This window comes from Sinocyclocheilus rhinocerous, unplaced genomic scaffold (assembly GCF_001515625.1).
Source record: "Sinocyclocheilus rhinocerous isolate Xijiao unplaced genomic scaffold, SAMN03320098_v1.1 scaffold62, whole genome shotgun sequence".
Classification (NCBI taxonomy): Eukaryota; Metazoa; Chordata; class Actinopteri; order Cypriniformes; family Cyprinidae; genus Sinocyclocheilus; species Sinocyclocheilus rhinocerous.
The window spans coordinates 1,702,930-1,721,697 of record NW_015656585.1 but is presented as its reverse complement, the minus strand read 5'-3'; the positions used below and the strand labels follow the sequence as shown (position 1 = coordinate 1,721,697).

At 38.4% G+C, this 18,768-nt stretch overlaps 4 protein-coding genes across 6 annotated transcripts in view; 3 read left to right on the top strand and 1 right to left on the bottom strand.

The window, feature by feature from the left end:
* The window catches only part of LOC107720287 (3-hydroxy-3-methylglutaryl-coenzyme A reductase-like), a 9,072-nt gene extending 8,441 nt beyond the window's left edge, over positions 1 to 631 (bottom strand). The window contains exon 1 of the mRNA XM_016527965.1: positions 408 to 631. The gene's annotated coding sequence lies outside the window, so the exon portion shown is untranslated. The remainder of the gene's footprint in view (positions 1 to 407) is intronic.
* A 1,127-nt stretch (positions 632 to 1,758) lies between these two features.
* Positions 1,759 to 3,571, top strand: LOC107720212 (uncharacterized). Its single transcript, XM_016527849.1, has 7 exons — positions 1,759 to 1,835; positions 1,941 to 2,008; positions 2,221 to 2,288; positions 2,390 to 2,430; positions 2,516 to 2,571; positions 2,780 to 2,942; positions 3,406 to 3,571. Exons 1-7 carry the CDS (start codon positions 1,759 to 1,761, stop codon positions 3,569 to 3,571), a joined length of 639 nt encoding a protein of 212 aa, XP_016383335.1.
* Positions 3,572 to 3,815: 244 nt separating this feature from the next.
* LOC107720237 (ankyrin repeat domain-containing protein 11-like) lies at positions 3,816 to 6,479 on the top strand. Its single transcript, XM_016527875.1, has 6 exons — positions 3,816 to 3,888; positions 4,105 to 4,247; positions 4,359 to 4,497; positions 5,145 to 5,221; positions 5,326 to 5,443; positions 6,319 to 6,479. The coding sequence occupies exons 1-6, from the start codon at positions 3,816 to 3,818 to the stop codon at positions 6,477 to 6,479; spliced, it is 711 nt and encodes a 236-aa protein (XP_016383361.1).
* A 5,550-nt stretch (positions 6,480 to 12,029) lies between these two features.
* On the top strand, positions 12,030 to 14,501 carry gcnt4a (glucosaminyl (N-acetyl) transferase 4a). 3 transcript variants are annotated; one of them, XM_016527862.1, is made up of 3 exons: positions 12,030 to 12,097; positions 12,445 to 12,512; positions 12,640 to 14,501. In XM_016527862.1, the coding sequence occupies exon 3, from the start codon at positions 12,641 to 12,643 to the stop codon at positions 13,928 to 13,930; it is 1,290 nt and encodes a 429-aa protein (XP_016383348.1). In that variant the 5' UTR covers positions 12,030 to 12,097; positions 12,445 to 12,512; position 12,640; the 3' UTR covers positions 13,931 to 14,501. The 3 variants fall into 3 exon arrangements, with proteins under 3 accessions (XP_016383348.1, XP_016383350.1, XP_016383349.1); XM_016527864.1 differs by lacking the exon at positions 12,445 to 12,512 and having other exon boundaries at positions 12,037 to 12,097; XM_016527863.1 differs by lacking the exon at positions 12,030 to 12,097 and having other exon boundaries at positions 12,412 to 12,512.
* Positions 14,502 to 18,768: the final 4,267 nt, after the last annotated feature.

Sequence of the window (18,768 nt, the reverse complement as noted above, 5' to 3'; positions counted from 1 at the left end):
AATATATATATATATATATATAAGAAATAACTAAGTAGCTTATTATAGATAAAAGTAGTTTAAAAAAGAAAAGTAGTAGTCACCTCATCATTCGATTTTAAAATATACCCTTTTATTAACCATTAATTTACATTTCTGTAATTGTTTACAATAAAATTATAATAAAATAAAAAGAGAAAATGGAAAAATATTTTTATCTAACTTTTGCATTAGCACATACAATGATCCTGACTTAATGTTCTAGTTTTAGAGCCTACATCACCAACAATGATGATAAAACATGAATCACTGATGCAATCATGCCGGAACGAACTGAAAGAAATCCACATTCGATCATGGACAACACTGAGCAGGCATGTCTAAAATAAAAGCTATTGGCTGGCTGAAGGTCTGATGCACGCACTTACCAGTAAGGGTCACTGAGGGTTAAAGAATTAGTACCAAGAGCAAATCACTGTAAAATCCTCCACATATGCGGCTGATTTAATGAAAGCTTATAGATGTTTTCGCTGTTAGAAATTAACATTTAGGTGTGTTTTTCATGATTAAATATAGTATTAAATATAGACGATATCAATCCATATCCCGACGTCTGAGGACTCCAGTCGCCAAATCCGGCATCCTCCTCTAAAGCTTATGAAGCGATGGCATGGCTCTGCGTCAGTCGAGCGAAGAGCCAATCAAATCCTCGAACCATACCGATGAGCAAGAAAGCCACGCCCACTTTCCTGCTAATGGTGCTGAGGGCGTGTCCTGCCGGAGGACGCGTGATCTGGCCATCATTTGAATGTGTGTGAGGTGTGTGAACCTTGGCCCAGCCTTCACCGCAAAAAATATCCTACCTTGTAACTGTAATAGACCCCACAGCATTAGGAAATAGAAATATAATATTTTCTTATCGTACCGTTAATTAATCGTGGCTAACCTTTTTTAATCAATACCAATTATCTGATCTAATGTAGGTTTTGTTTCATGAAACATTTAAGTACTAAAAAATAAAATAAAATGAGTCAGTAAGTATATAGATGTTTGGCCTGCAAATACTTGTGGACGTTTTCATATATTACAAGCGTTTTGTAGGCCGATACTGCTGCATTTCAGATCTCTGTATTGTATAAACTGATTTATATAACAATGATCATCGTGTGTGTGTGATGTAGGGTGTTTCACGTGCCACTGACGTGAAACATTCTTCTCAGAACTAAATTTGCAAGAATTCTGACTCAATAAAAAAAGCACAAGTATTTGGTTACTGGTGTCATTATAGAAATGCCCTGTTTATATATTTAATATATTTAATGTCCGATAGCATGGGAATCAAGCAAAGAGAGAAATATCTATTTAATTATAAATATAAATAAATACATTTTTTTCTATACATTTTTCAAAAATATAATTTATTTTTGAAGTCATTTTTAATAATGAAATAGTGCACATTTAAAAGTAAAATCAATAAGACGATGATTAAAATAATTGCTGAGTTATGAATGATTTCTAATCTCTTTATAATCAGAAATGATAGGGTTTTATGTATATCGTAGGATTAAAAAAATTTAAAAAGCATTAAATATCTCTTTTATCAGATGAGATCTTGCTGTGACCAATCAGATTAGAGCTATTAACCCAATTTGCCGCCGAGAAAAAACAAACAGAAATAATAACACACCTTCATAGCAACAGTTATTGAATATTACCAATGTAACGTGACATCGCGCTTTTATTAAGTGTTTTGTGTCGTATTGTTCAATGCACACAAATATGGATTTAGAGCAGGAGGAAACCATCGCGACGGACGACGACAGCAGTGAAGCCGACCAGAGCTTTTACCTCAGCAGGTCAACTGATAACGGCTAACGTTTCCGTTCCTATATTCTGCCCCGTTAAATGTAGCGAAAGTGATAGATTTGCAATGGTAACGACTGGTTCGTGTATTATTGTAGGTTAATGTTGACAGAACATCAGTTCTCAACCCCCACCCTCCTCTCTCATCGTGTCCTAATTAGTGAAGGTATGATCATATGCTGTAGTCAAACTAAGCTCGTTCGCGGGCATTTCTTGTGTAATGAACCTTTTCACTTTTGGCCCCCTTAATTTTTTTCCTTTCTTTATCTTTAGAATCGGTTCAAGGCCGGTTGAATCGGACTTAGTGAGGACCAGTAATTGTACTACCATTCACTGCACAGTTACAGTAGTAGCTTAACTAGTCTCTTTGTTTGACAGAGATTTCACCTCAGATTGGCCTGCAGTATCGCACAGGACAGAACAGAAAGACATCCATAATAAAACAGGTATATTACATTAGACAGCACATGCTGAGGTCCTAATACAATCTAAGCTTAAGCATTTCTAGGTACATAATGTGTTGAATCCTCTTTTTTATTATTACAAGCAAACCCATGGCACCGTGGTTTCACCAATAAATCCTGCAAGGTTTGCACACCTTTTGGTACATGAAACAAATGTGCATTCAAGTGTAAAATTCACATAATAATTTGCTTTGCTCTGTGTTTATCAGCGTTCAAGCTTGTATTATTGAAGAAGAAAGTTCTTCAGAAAGGGAACACAGTGAAGGTACACAGTCTGGAAAATAATCCTTTTAACTTTAAACAAGTTCCATAAAGATCCACAAAAGCCTTTAGTGCCTCAACTAGATATATATAGCTCTTCAAATGTTAACACCCCACCTGATCCACCCTGTTTCATGGTTTTGGAGATTTAAGCAGTTCAGACGTCTGGTGACTGGTCTTTGGCTAATTCTTATGTAACTTCTGCCCCCTAGTGTTGAGACCCATTCCCATACATGGCACCAACTCACTTGCTTCTCACCAGCACACTGTGCCAATTTTGAGACCTTCATTGAGAATAAACGGCAAACCTTTTGGGGAAAAAACTGATCCATTGGCCACAATGAAGAACACTCAACTACTGAATACTAAAAACAGGTCAATCGGGATCAGGAATAAATGCACACATTAGTATCTTTCAGATTGTCAGTTGCTAAAACATACAGTAGGGTCTAAAACCATACTGAATATTTGAGATTCAAAATCTTATTTAAACCTGTATATAAATAAATAAAGCTTCAACACTGTGAATGTTTTAAAACAAAGAAATGTTATCATGTACAATTAATTTCTAAGTAACTAATTAAAGTCAAGATGCTCTTTGGAACTTACTTCGACATACTAATCCAATTTTTCTTTGTAACTGTTAAGCTGCTAATATAATCTGTGATTTAAAAAAATTGATTCAGTTAGAAAAATGCTAAATAGAAGCATTTTACAAGCATCATCTCAGATTTTGGATCCCACTGTATGTTACTCATTTAATTCAGCTGTTTTATACGTTGTAAATTAGCTCAAAATTTGCTGAAAAATGAATGTTATATTTACTGTTTACATTCAGGTCACTGCCTTCTAAAAGGAAGGAGAGTCCAGACACCAAAGAGTACAATAAAGAGTTCAATACACCTTTGCCAAAACATGATAAACCAACATTAACCGCTAAGCCTTGCGTTAGTCCAGGCAAGTGCTCAAACCTGACTACACAAATTAAGCTCAGTGCAGTGTAGACAGGTAACATTACAGCATGTGTTCTTGTTAATTTTGTACAGAATGATGAATCCATGCTAGAAATGAAACTTTCTTGATAAAAGCATATGTGCACCTTTATGAGGTACACTTAGATAACACAAACTCTGTTTGATAGGTTTCAGTGGCCAAAGCATTACAGAACAAAAATCAGGGAAAGTCCTATCACTCAAGTCCATCCACAGACGGAATTATTTTGGAGAGACAAAGCTGCATTTAGCTGTGATGAAGGGAGACATTCAAGACGTCAAAGACTTGATCACACTGGGTGCTTCTGTTAATATACCGGATTATGCAGGTATGGCATGTTGGAGGATATCATAAAACATAAAATTGTTCATTACCACTATTGCATTTTATTAGAGGACACTGCATATTTCACACTTTTATTCAAATCATCCCACAAGCCTCATTTGGCACCCTAGTTATAGACCAATGGTTGAAGTTAGCACACATGTCCACCTGATGCATTGTGAATCAACACTTCTGAACTTAAAGGTCTATTCAATTTAAGGGTGGACTCCACTCCATGAGGCAGTGCAGAGAAACAAGTATGACATGACAGAAAGTTTACTTGAAGCTGGAGCCGAAGTAAACTGCAGAGCAGATAATGGAATTACACCTTTACATGATGCCATTCGGTATCAGTATTACAAGGTGTGTAAATTGCATACAATGGTGCTCAGATGTACCTTCAATGAACACTAGTTATATAAAACACTATACACAGACTGTGATAGTTATTATATTGAATACTTATGCTTACAGATTGTAGATCTACTTCTAAAGTATGGTGCTGATCCATTATCAAAGTGTGACAGAGGGATGACTCCTATGGAAATGACCACAGAAAGATCTATGTACATACTGGTGGAGAAATATCTGCAGAAGACTAAAAGTGATCCAGGTCTAAACATCTTGACATACACAAAACAAATTTAATATACAGGGGTTGGACAAAATAATGTGAACACCTGGGAAATAGGAAATATTTCTTAATTAGGTGTTTTACCACTGTTTGCCTTGAATACAGCTTCCAACCTTAGTCTCCAGTTGAATGTTGCCATCCTGCCAGTTGCTCTTCCAGATGTTGGAAGAGGAAATCTTCTAATCTTCTCACTAAAAATATTCACTAAAAACATTTTCATCGTTTTTGGCCGCTAGGCTTCTTTGCTGATGAAGTCTTTCCATGCTTTGTGTACACAGTCATAATAATAAAGAATGCTGTACTTAAAAACAATTTGTCTGTTAAGGTAACAGATGCTTATGTTAAATGGGCTCCCATGATTTGTCCTTTTTTTGGAAGTCTGACAGAGCCATTTCCCGGAGCATTTGTAATAACCACTGTTGAACACAACTTATACAACACTGATACACAAACTAGAGAATATAGACAATGAAAATAACCCTATCATAATGGGTGTTCATGTTATTTTATCCAACCCGTATATATTTATGTGTTCATATATATATACTGTATATCATATCTCCTAGAATACAAAACATTAAATATAAATAGTAAAAATTGGTTTGTTTCACTGTATTTGTAAATAGATAAAAATATACCCAGCACCACTGATTCTGCAGTTGCTCCAAGTATGAGCCAAAGAAACATGCAGAACTCCATCAAAGTAAGTCAAAGATGTATCATTGGATAAAAGATCTGCTGTCACTGACTGGCATCATTACATGATCTGATTACTGATCAGTTACTTTTGTTTCATTTAACTTTGAGGACACAAGAACTCCTCTTGAGAAATCAACAGGAACTGCTGATACAAGTCAGCATGAAAGCAGCCCTCAGTCTGGTGAAGCTGAACCCATTCCTGGTCCAAGCAGTGGACAACCAAGCTGTGATCCTTCCATTCAGGCCTCTCTCCAAGGTTCTCCTCTACACTAGTCAAGGGTTGTGGGAACTAGATATGGCTCATGCAATATTTAATAACAGTAACTGTGTACCCCTCGACAATCTAGTCACTGTAATGAACACACACATTTACCCGATAGTAAAATACACATTCGTTAAAATTCAATTGATGTCGTATTGATCAAAGATATGGTCAGGTTAAGTTAGCCAGCTTAAGTTAGAACTCTCTAAAGAATTAGTTCTTTAGAGGGTATTAAGTGTAAAATTCACCCTCATGGAGTAAGGCTAATTATTTTGAATGGGAAGGCTAATGAAATTTTTTGCTTGCAATAACATCTCATGTAATGTAAAATCACATCTTATTTTAAAAGTTTATTTTGAAATAAAAGTTTATTTTGATTGGGAGCTAAATCCACAATAATTGCTAACAAAAGGAAAGTAGCTTTTTTGCACCAAGTAAGTGACAATATCAACCTCAGCATCTCTTATATTCAGTAGGAAGTGTTAAAATGGCACATTAGCAAGCAATACAGCTATCAAATTGAGTCATGTTTTGCCCACAACTTTATTTGCTAAAATTAGTCCCTTATGTGCTTGGTCCACGTACTGTATATGAGAAAATAAAACAGATGAATAAATGCACATTCATTTTGAAGCATGCTGCACATGCAGACTATATTATACTGTTTCTTACAGTAATTGCACTGTGCAACATTGTGCAACTTTGTGGAGGCACATCATTATCAGTATTTATAATTTAAAAGTTAATGATTTTTTTTTAGCATTTTGGCTTTTATTAGATAGCACGTCTAATGTGAGGCTCAGTTGTGAATTGGGGTGTTGTGTGTCCTCATTTCCCAGTGGAACCATCACCTCAGACTAGCACCAATGTACTGTGGCCTGTGAGGAACCAAGAGCAGGACTTCTGTAGCAAGGGTCCCTCACTGGTTCAAGATCAGGAGAGCGAGGGATCAGACACCTCAAGCTGCCTAGACAGTGATGTTACAGTGGATTATATCTAAGATTATTCACCAGAACATTGGACTCTGTGTGCTACTCAAGATTTCTCTGGTTCCTAGAGCAATAGGGATGTTTCAGCAGATTGTCAAATATCTGATAAGTTCATTCAGTTGAAGTCTGGCACTTAAATATTGGGTTATTTTATGGAACTTAGTACTCTTTTTTTGTTCTTTTACATCATTTGAGTTGCAAACTATCTGATACAAATACAAAATATACTATAAAATGTATACATCTGGTATATGTTCAAAATATTGTTGTTGTTTTTTTTACATTAATTGCGTTTGTTTGGTTATGTGAAGTAAGCAGTGTTATATGTAATTTAAATTTCATAATAGTAAATCTACTAATTTGCCTTTTTAAGATTTTAATGTATTACACAATGTGGTTGTTCCTTTGAGTTTCCAGAATAAAGAAATTAGATTTAAACAGTTGTCTCATGAAAAACATTTTCTTTGTAAACAAAATACAACATTGAGGGTGACAAATATTTTTTGCCTTTAGTTTTCATTCTATCTTTATTTGTTTCTATTTATTATTCTTAGGGGAGGTTGGTGAAACTCTGATGAATGATGGCGGTTCAGTAGCTGAGAAGACAAGCTCACATTCTTTCCATGACCATAGCTATGCAGTGAGTGGTTTCCTTTACACCAAATAATGTCTGTCATGTGCATTGTATCCAAACCTGCTCAGCATTTTTATTTCACCGATTATTTCAGATTACTGATCTGTCAATTCAGAGCAGAACTGAAGATTCATATAAAGTTCCCTCAGTGAGAAAGAGGATATTAGAGGGCTGTCAACACAATTATGGGGCTGATATTAGGGATGATAATGCCTCTGCTATGGCTAAGAAAAGGCTCAAAAGAACAAAACATGACATTCAAAATGAAAAAGATTTTTTGGAATACTTGCTCAACTTTGATACGAACCATGTCTTTGTTGATACTGAGAGTAAAAAAGAAGTAGATGGCCCCTTACTTCAACAGAATGAAGATGCAAGAAAAGAACAACAGTCAGCTCTTGATGTTTACCAAAAGATTCCATCTGAAACAGTGTGCTGTTCTGACACCAACAACAACAGCAGTCAAGAATGCAGCAATTCTTCACTGTCCCCTCATTTAAATGAACTAATTGACTCATGTTTACAAGGGACATTCAAGGGAGACATTAATGTACATCCATCTGGAGCAATGGCTAAATCACTGTTACAGAGGGAGGAACTGTTTGACTCAGGCAGCCCTGGCTCACAGTCTTTGCTTATGGCCATAATCCATAATCAAGGATTAACCTGCAGTTCAGAGGATTCAGAGAAAGATGAACCATTAGAGGAATTAGACACAGCCAACAAACAACTGCCAGATACTAAAACATCAGAAGACCCACTTATAGCCCAGTCATTGTATTGTGAGCTCCAACAACTACAGGGAACTTTGCCATCAACCAGCCCTGCCATTGAGTCTCTCCATGTGGATAGTATCACTGGCTGTTCAGAAACCTGTATAAATACACCACATAATGACTTGACACAAATCAGCATTCAAGAACTGCAATCTCCTAAAATACTGCCCCTACAGAAGCCTGTAAATCAGGACGAAGAAACAGACATGATCACCATTCAAAACCAGCAGGAGGTGGTAGAGATAATAGAGACAGCACTGAGCACTAATCAGACCAAAATGAGTAAAAGCTACAGTGAAGATGATGGCGTGGAATGGGAAAAGCTGGAATGTGACACATTGATTTTAAATGTGACAGATCTCATTGGTGGACCTGAAGCAGAAGCATATTCTTCTTGCAGGGGGGTAGTTAATGAGCCAGTGAGTGACATTCTCAAAGACCATGCCAGTACATGTCCTGTTTCACCCACTTTTTTCTGTGCCAGAGTAGATATTGAACAGCTTGAAAATTCTCACATGGCTGATTGCATTGTTGTCGAGAATCATATAGTTAAAGATTCAGCAGATTCTGACTGCACTGTTGTGGAATGGTCCAATGCTGCTGACATTCAGGATGTGGCCATCACATCAATTCAGCATGAACTCTTTGGTTCTGAAGAAAGGCATAGTGAAAAGGAAGCAGAGAACACAGAGGGTACACCTGACACAGTGGCTTCAGAGAGTGCTTTGAGGCCGTTTTTACCTGAAAATGTGTGTACACAACCTTCACTGGATAACAATGAAGAAACAGCACATTTAAAACATGATCCACAAATAGCTCTGGAAACCAAAAGGCTCCTAAACACAGGTGAACTGAAAAGTCAGAAAAAGAAATCGAAACAGAAGAAAAGGCCGCTTAGACAAGGACGAAATGTCGCAGATGGATTGGATACAGGTGATTCCTTGGGGTCAATCATAAATATTATCATCACTATTTAGGACATGTTAATTTTTTATATTGTCCTTTCTCAACAGGATCAAAGAAAGTTTTTACAATTACTCAGAAAAGTCTTCACAAGAGAAATAGTGTAGGCGAGACTCATCTTCACCGGGCGTGCATCAGAGGAGACCTGCAAATGGTCAAAGTCTTGATAGAAGCTGGAAGCAATGTTAATGTATCAGATAATGCAGGTGGGAAAAGCCTTGCCTTGGTATGTGTACATTATTTCCTTTGATTTATTTAATGCTTTAATGATGTCTTGGGTGGACAGGATGGACCGCCCTTCATGAGGCCTGTTCCAGAGGTTTTGTAGATGTGGCAGAGCAGCTCTTGGAAGCAGGGGCCGATGTCACCAGCAGAGGGCTAAATGGATGTAACCCGCTGCATGATGCTGTTTTATCGGGCTCATATGAGGTTGCTTCTGTATTTCTGTTATGATTTGTCCCAATTTTAAATGCCAGATTCCATCACTTGTTAGTGTACTGGTTAAAAGGTCATTAACCCAAAAAATGTTAATTTAAATAAGTATTTACTCAACTACATGTCATTACACACGTTTCCATACAAAGAAAATATAGTGATCAGAGGCTGTCAATCTTCAAAAAGGACAAAACATACCATAAATGTAGCTCAAGCAACAAATGCACTCTATTCTTTTGATGCTAGACTACTTGTGTTATAGCAAGAATATAGAGCTAAAGCTCTATTATTTCAATTTGAATGGAAAACAAGTGTAAGAGCAGAGTAATATTTCTATAGGTTTCAATCTGATTTCACCAGCTCATTCACACTAACACTCTGTACTCAAATGTAAATGCACTTTCAAAAGCAGTTAAAGTTCTGATCTTGGTGTTTTATGCATAGATTGCGAGGCTTCTCCTTCAGTATGGCTCAAGCCCTCATGACAAGAATATCCTGGGACATAATGCGGTAGACCTCGCAGCACATGAAAGCATCAAAGAGCTGCTTTTGACATTTAAAGGACCTTTTCGTAAACCTGCCCGGACAACTGACACTTCCAAACAGGGATCCCAGCTTTTGGCTGCAGAGCAGATGCAGCCAGGTAAAAAAAAGTCTGCATGGAAGACCTTGAAAAACAGTAAAAAATTCTCTCATCATTTTCTCACCCTCGTCTGATTCCAAACCTGTATGACTTTCTTTCTCTAGTACAACACAAAAAGTGTGTGTGTACTTTATGCTACATTGAGGGGACTAAATGTCCCCACAAGGATAGTAAAACCTAAAAACTTTGACAATGTGGGTACTGGTCTACGGTCCCCACGATGCATTTTCATTGCGAAAAAAAATATAAAAAATAGTAAATGATGTTTATCTGAAAGTGTAACAATGCAAACAGGTTTTCTGTAAGGGGTAGGTTTAGGGTTAGGGGATAGAAAATATCACTTGGTCAGTATAAAAGTAATGGAAGTCTATGGAAAGTCCCCACAATTCACAGAAACAAACGTGTGTGTGTGTGTGTGTGTGTGTGTGTGTGTGTGTGTTCATGGATATGTTTAATGTATGTTTATTGAGTTTATTTAGTCACAGTTATTCTCAACAGATCAGTGTTTTCAGTCAGCAGGAACAAGGATCGATTTTAGTGGCAATAGCAAATTGAACTGCCATATTAGAGATGGAATCATTCAACATGGGGATGATAATTTAGAAATGACGCTCAAGGTAGGCTAATTTATAAATCATCTGTCAGATGCTGATCAAGACAAGTTAGCTTGCTGTTTTTCATAAGGTTTTTAAAGCTCTAATTATTCAAATTTAGGGTTGTAGCTATCAGGCCTCTCTTTTGGAAAATGGACCTATCAGTGATGCCAGTGGCAGAGTCTTCCTCCTCCCAGAACAATGTTTTGAATCAGTCCTGGAGAGTCAGTCCTCAGGTCCTGTCACCTCTAAACCTGATTTTGCCTTTAAAAAGGTACAAGACAACTATGTGGAATGTTAAGCTGTTATCTGCTGTTAATTCTGATGCATGGCTAAAACTGTAAAGTAATCCTGAGACAAAAATACTGACATGTGAGTTCAGTAGTGACTAGTAGAAACTACTTTTTTTTAAAAACATTCTTATCCTGGCAGGTTATGTATCAATCCAAGTCAAGTTGTTTAAATACAGAGAAAACACCGCTGGGATCAGTACATCCCCATTGCTGCACATTCAACAACAGTCCATCAAAACCTGCTATAAAAGGTTTGTCAATTCGATAACTAGATATAGGACCAACCTTACTACTAGTTCCCTAATGTTATGACAAATTTTATAAGGACTTAAAATCAGATTTTCAGTTTCATAAATCCCAATCTTTTGTAAAAGCAGATTACCCATGACACTTAAACAGAATGTTACAAATGCAACTATCAGCAGAATCTGTGACATGCTTTCTGTTGTGTTGAAATCTGCTTAATTTACAATGAAAGCATGCAAGGTGTCCTTGGTTTCTACTGAAAAGAACAAATGGAGGTTATGTTGCATGGCAATCGACTGCATGCCACAGACGTTTTCTAAACTTGAAATAGCTTTTGAAATCACGGTGTCTAGTTAATACTATTTCGTCTAATAATTCATTCATTTATTCATTTTGTTCAATAGAGCCGTCTAAAAATGACGTTTTCATGAACATCAGATCAATTCGCTTGGTCAGCGATGAGGAGTTTTTTCCAAGCCACGTGATGAACAGATACTGGGATTTCTTCGCCCAGAGTGAGGAGTGGACCTTTGAAACTTAAGAAAATTGCTCATGTTGCGCAAAAGTGCCTGTTAGAGCATCAATGAAAACCGTTTCAGTGTTAAAACCTTTAATGTTAGAACTTTTATAAAGTGGAAGAGTGATATATTCTCATTGTTGGTTTGAAAGTACGAATAGCCTATATTAAAAACGTTTTTGTACATCTACGTTTCTTTTGTAAAGAGGATGGTCTTGATATTAAAATGTAAGTCAACACATGACCCGTTCCATTTATTTATTTTACCTAAGTAATAACCGGTATGGATCCCATCAGCGCGTTTGTGTGTTTGAACACTCGCCTGTGATGCTAGGAAACGATAGAAACTTGAAGATAACGAGGTTTAATAGCAAAACCCGGGTACGAGTGAGCGGACAGGACTTTCCCGGCGGTCACGCCTTATACTGCTGCTCTTGAGTCAGACTGCACAAAGTGAAGTCAGCAGTCCAAGAACTTAGTCATCTTGAGCGAACTGACGGCACGACTCCACGCAATCTTAAAAGCAGATGTAAGTATCTTGAACTCGATAGATTATTTAGAGATAGGCAAGACATTAAGTATCTCCATCGCATATTTGTTACAGAAAGCAAAAATCAGTTGTCTAGTTACTCTTTTCTTAATTCTATACTACGTCGTTCATACATTATTTGAATAAAGTTTCGAACATATAAAAATAAGTAAACTATTTTCTTTGGTTTCGGCCGAATGATGGAGTTTTTCTAGTACTGTACGCTATCTTTGTTTAATCTCTGGCTCCCCGGTCTTCAAACCGTGCGGCAACTTCAGCAGTATTACCTAATCAATTCCTTTTGGAACCGAAGGTTTTACATCTGTTATTCTTCATCTGTCACACAGACATATGTTGTAATTTTGAGAAACATTTGATGGCAGTGACACAAAACAAAAGACCGGCAGCCTGCAAGGTATGCAAGCCCACTTGAGTCATACGATACGATACAACCATACAGTTTCCTGGCTGAATAGTTTTGTCAGAGGATTTGAGTGATTATGTCCGCCTTATTTATAACACCCGTTTTACTTTTCCAACAGAATGAAAAGAAGATGTGCTGTCTTACACTGGTTAAGATGCAAGTTCTATGTGTTTGTTGTGTCATTGTTTGTCGTGCTGAAGCTGGTATACGTCAAGATTTCAATGGACAACAGTATTTATATCGAGCCCTATGGAGCTACACATAGATCACTCAGAGCTCAGCCTCTGAATGGTATTAACTGCACAGCCATTTATGAACTGGAACCGGTGGAAATTGGCAAGTCATTGGAGTTAAGACGCAAAAACATTGTGGAAGTCGATGATGGGAGTATTGTTTCTTTCACTGCAGACTGCAAAAACTACATGGAACAAAGGGGTTATAATGAGGTCATTGTAACAGATGAGGAATGCAGCTTTCCAATTGCATACTCTTTAGTGGTGCACAAGAACAGCGCTATGGTGGAAAGGATTCTTCGAGCCATCTACACACCTCACAATATTTACTGCATTCATTATGACCAAAAGTCCTCAAAAAAATTTATTGCAGCAATGAAGAACTTGGAAAAATGTTTTCCAAATGTCTTCATAGCCTCTAAAATTGAGTCCGTTCAGTATGCACATATTACCAGACTTAATGCAGATCTCAACTGCCTTTCAGACCTTTTGAGTTCAGAGGTCAAATGGAAGTATGTTATCAATTTGTGTGGCCAAGACTTTCCGCTCAAGTCCAATTATGAGCTGGTAACTGAGCTCAGTAAACTGAACGGTGCAAACATGCTCGAATCAAGCAGGCCCAGCGAAATGAAAAAAAAGCGATTTCAGTTTCGGTATGAACTGAAAGACGTGTCATATGAATACCATAAAATGCCAGTTAAGACAGACATTGCTAAAGACCCACCACCGCATGGCATTGAGATGTTTGTTGGGAGTGCTTACTTTGTCTTGACACGTGATTTTGTGTCATATATTATGACCAATCAACTGGCAAAGGATTTTCTGCAGTGGACAGCTGACACATATTCTCCTGATGAGCACTTTTGGGCAACGATGGCCAGAGTGCCCGGAGTTCCTGGAGAAATTGAGAGAGCTGAGCCTGATGTTACAGACCTGAAGAGTAGGACACGTTTGGTTAAATGGAACTATCTTGAAGGCCGTTTGTATCCACAGTGCACCGGCACACACAGACGCAGTGTCTGCATCTATGGTGCAGCGGAGCTCCGGTGGCTTCTGGAGGACGGCCACTGGTTTGCAAACAAGTTTGATCCCAAAGTTGACCCCGTCATTATTAAATGTCTTGAAGAGAAACTTGAGGAGAAGCAGCATCAACAATGCCTGAAAAGAGTGTCTTAAAAAGAAGGCCTTACTTTTTGGGCCGTGCTTTGGTGTAAATATGTACGTTTGCTGCTGCACTTAGGCTATGTTCGTTCAAAGCACCAGCTGACTGAAAAGTTAGCTGTATTTCCAAGCCATTTAAATTTCAACATGTTGCCGTCCACTATATGCTAGGTCAGTATGTTAATGAGTTTGCCTTTCAGCTTCTGCTTTATAACTTGACCAAAGATGTATTCATAGGTGTTTAAGCTATGACATATTTATATATTCAAATTTATTTAAACCAATCCTGTGAGATGCATGTAGACCATCTTTTTCATTCTATTTGTTACTGAATCAGTCTGTGTGGGAACTTTCTTAGGGCTTCAGCTGTGAGGGTCAGCTGAAATGATAGTTTTAAATTTGTCGTTTTTAAATAGTCATCTTAAAACAATGCCTGTATCAATGCCAGGGTTATGCTGTGTCATTTTAAAATTATTTATATAATAACCGACAATCTCTTCTGTACATTCAATATTGACTGTTTCAAATAAAGCTATTTAGCTGTAGTACTTGAGTCTTTCTCCTTCTCTTATTGGAACAGTGAAACAGTCACACCTGTGTACTCAAAAGTCACAGTATATTTGCTGTTTGTCAGTGATGTAAATATTAAACAATAGTTTCTTACGGTCTTCAAATTTCATTGGCTAAGTGGTTTTCCATAGGTGTTGATAGAAGCTATAACATATAATACTACTTATACTGCTGTAGATTTATACACATTCCAGACAGACTGTCAGTTTTTTTTTTTTTAGTCGCTCTTTCTGCAGGCTACATTGTTAAGCCATTAGGTTCATTCAGTAATGAAGCAAGTTGTTGAATCATTCACTCAGAGGATTTGTTCAAAAATGCTGTTTCATTCAGGAATGCCACTATTGCATGCAACACAGGAGATGAGTAACAGTTAATTACACTGTGGTTAGTTTTTAACTGTTTTGGTTGGTGGCGTGAAATAGACAGAGCAACTGGCAATATTGTGTTTAAAATAGTAAGTAGCTTGAAATTTACTTCTTGTTAATTGAACTGTTGTACAAACAGTTTCACATTTAAATTTGTGCTGTTGGACTTTATATTAAAACAAGACTCTTGCTTGTGCGATGCAACAATCTTTAAATATTTCTAGTTAAAGTAGGCTTATGAAATTACTACTTTTACTTTGCGCTGCTTACGTCACTAAATTAAACTGGATATCTGCATTACCTTCAAAACCCTCATTTAACTTTAACCCTAAAGCTATCTTTTTATTAATATTATTTTAATGTTTGCAGTAAGATGGTATTAAAATGTATGCTTTGTTGAATCCACAGTCTGTCAACTGAGATAAAGTTGGGCAAACTCATAGCAGTCTTTAAAGTGGAGATGCAAGACCAATAAAGCCTTCATTTCTTGGCTCAACAAGTCAATGGCTGAACAAAAGCACCTAAACTTTCACTGCAACAAGACACTCAAGCGTACAGACCGAGTGAATTCCCAAAAGCCACTTTTTATAACTGATATGTCCCTTGAGACATTTTAAAAACAGCCATTTTTAAAGTTTGCTTGTGAAAGACAAACATTTCACTATTTTGGAAACTGAATGAAAAAGTTTGATTCTAAATGTTCATTTTTATTTTAAGCTAAGTAGTTAGTGCCAATGTCCCGAGTTTGCCCTGTGCCAGTCTGTCTCTGTTCGTTACCAGAGTGCTGGAAACAGAGATCTTGAACCTACTTTTCTGAAAGGTTTTCACTCTAAAGACGTAATTGTACAATAGTCTAAATAAAACAATTTGCAACTGTTACTATTATTACACTTGTATACAAACTTTGTATTATGCTTGTTATAGAGTGTGTGACGTTGTCACGGCGACCGTCACAGCCCTACTGTGCAATGATGTCGTTTCCTGACATCCAGAGTGAACAGCGTTTTCTCGACATGTTTCACCGTTTCCCCCATAAATGCAGAAAACAAACAGCGCAGCACCTGACTTTGAAACTTGCAGCGCTCATATTTAATCAATTAAATAGCCTTTCGATGTGTAAGCTATATCTCATTATACATGTAAATATACATTTATATGTATATTTAGTTTTTTTTCACCGGAGCACCACTTGAGTCTTCTCCTCCCGTTCCATTTCTACCAGTGATCCTTTCCTTCCCACGGTACACATCACTGTTGTAGGTTGCCAAGTTGGGGGGACAAAGGTGAACGTGATTTCACCAAGTACAAAATGTTCCTGAATCAACATCCTTGTTGATCCTGGAACAACATTCCAATCAACCAATCAGAATTGAGGGATAACTTTTCAGGAAATATCTGTTTTAGGCTTATAATCAGGGTTAGGTGCTTCTACACCCTTGTTAATCAGCTATCATTTCACACTGATTTTAGGAATAAATTATGGGTAGGGTTAGGTTTAGGGGTAGGGATTGGGTTAAGTCTATATTTTTGGACAGTAATGTTGATCCAGGATCAACAACAGATGTTGATCCAGGAACATGTCTTACTTGGCAAAACCACAGCGACCGGGGACAAATGGGTTGAAATTTGTATGCGTCGATCGTGTGATGAAATTTGTATGCATCGATCGTATGAGAAAGATACGTTTCATACAAGATCTGGCAACTGGACAACCTTGGAATTTGTTTTCGTGATTATTCATATAATGAGGTTTGGCCCATACAAATTACGGGAGTTTTACCGGAAGCGAATGTAGCAAACATATAAAATAAGCCCAGTAGGATTTTTTTTATAGAAAGATTAAAAATACGGGAGAAATACGGGAAAATATTTAAACGGGATGATAGCGGGATAGAATGGTCAAATACGGAGAATCCCGGGAAAAATGGGAGGGTTGACAGGTATGGTTTCGGGGCGTGGAAATGTTGCCCCAATAACAGACCATTATTTTTATTGTGAGTATTCGGCTTATCATTATTGCTGATCACTGTTGTTGTGCTATGTTATTGTAATATACCATTATATAATCAGAGGAGTATAGAAAAGTTTATAAAAGTGTCACTCCACAATACAATAGCAAAATATATAAATATGTATTGTATTTTTATGTTACATTAATCAGTATTTAGCACACCTTCCTAAGGAAAGGATATGGACCAGAAGACATTGCAATTACTAAATGATATTTAGACAGACTTAAAGAAGTTCTATATCTATATTTGTGCTCTTATTATTTCAGTTATTTTGCCTTTAATGTAAATAAACCTGTGCAAACAATATACTTGCTCTTGTGAATTTATTTTGATGTAAATTACATTATGCAAACTGTCTCTTTAATACTGTGTGGTTTATACATGTTGCTGCTGATTGGGCTGACTTTTTTGACACACCCACCAAACAAAAGAAAACGTATCTCGAACCCCATTGTACACCGTTTCCAGGAAACATGTTGTTCAAACCGGAAACCATAGCAAAACATTGCACACCAGTTTGAGCTTGAACTTGCCCCTGATCATCCAGAGTCACGTCACATCACGTCTGTTCGCTCAGAGTCCTGTCACTTCCTGTCTGTTGCACCCAGATCCTCAAGGACTGTTCTTCATTATCCCAGACTGGCATCCAGCGTGGAGGACCCACCACTGGTGTCGGCACGTGCAGCTGGTATCCCTAAGCCAGCGCTCTCAAGCCCTCCTGTTCCTGAACTAATTCCACTGTCTGTAGCGCTTCCCACAATGGGGATCGCTTTATGGTGTATTTGGGCTGCATACACCACCACTGAAACTTTAGAAATGGCGGCGGCCACTGTGATGTCTCCCGAGGTGGCGGCTGATGCTGCAGATCCTCCCGAGGTAGTGGTGCTCGCTTCAGCTCCTTGCGCGGTGGTGCACGCTGTACCTGTCCAGCTAAGGAGAATGTTAATGAACTCTCCCTGTTTCCTGATAGTACTGCTGTAGAACCTCCACAGGTGGCGGCATCTGCTGCAGAACCTCCAGAGGTGTCTGCCTGTCCTGTCACGGCTATGGAGGCCATCTGCGAATCCTCGTCCTGTCCTGTCATGGCTATGGAGGCCGCCTGCGAATCCTCGTCCTGTCCTGTCACGGCTATGGAGGCCGTCTGCGAATCCTCGTCCTGTCCTGTCACGGCTATGGAGGCCGTCTGCGAATCCTCGTCCTGTCCTGTCACGGCTATGGAGGCCGTCTGCGAATCCTCGTCCTGTCCTGTCACGGCTATGGAGGCCGTCTGCGAATCCTCGTCCTGTCCTGTCACGGCTATGGAGGCCGTCTGCGAATCCTCGTCCTGTCCAGTCACGGCTATGGAGGCCGTCTGCGAACTCTCAGCCTGTCCCGTCACGGTTGTGGAGGCCGTCTGTGAACTCTCTGTCCATCCTTTCGCGGCTGTGGAGGCCGTCTGTGAACTCCCTGTTTGTCCTGTCACGGCTATGGAGGCCGTTTACGAACTATTGTCTCGTCCTGAACTGGCCAAGGAGGCCGTTTGCGAACTATTGCCCTGTCTCAACCCAGCCGAAGAAGCTGTTTCTGAACTCTCAGCCTTGTCCGTCACATCTGAAGATGCTGTCTGTGAACTTCCTGACTGTTCTGCTGCGGCTACAAGGGCCATTCAGGAACTCTCATCTCTGTCTGTCACTGCCATGAAAACCTTTAATGAACTCCCTGTATGCCCTGTTAACCCTGTCACGAGTCCAGAAACCACTTGTGAACAATCGTTTGTCCTATCCATGAGACTAACTGTGAACTGTCAACTTGTTCAGTGTTTCAGCGTGTGTTTGATTTCCCTGTCTGTCAAGAACCAGTCAATAATGCTGAGTTAGAGCTGTCAGTCTTACCAGTTTCAATTAATGATTTCACAACGGAACTGTCT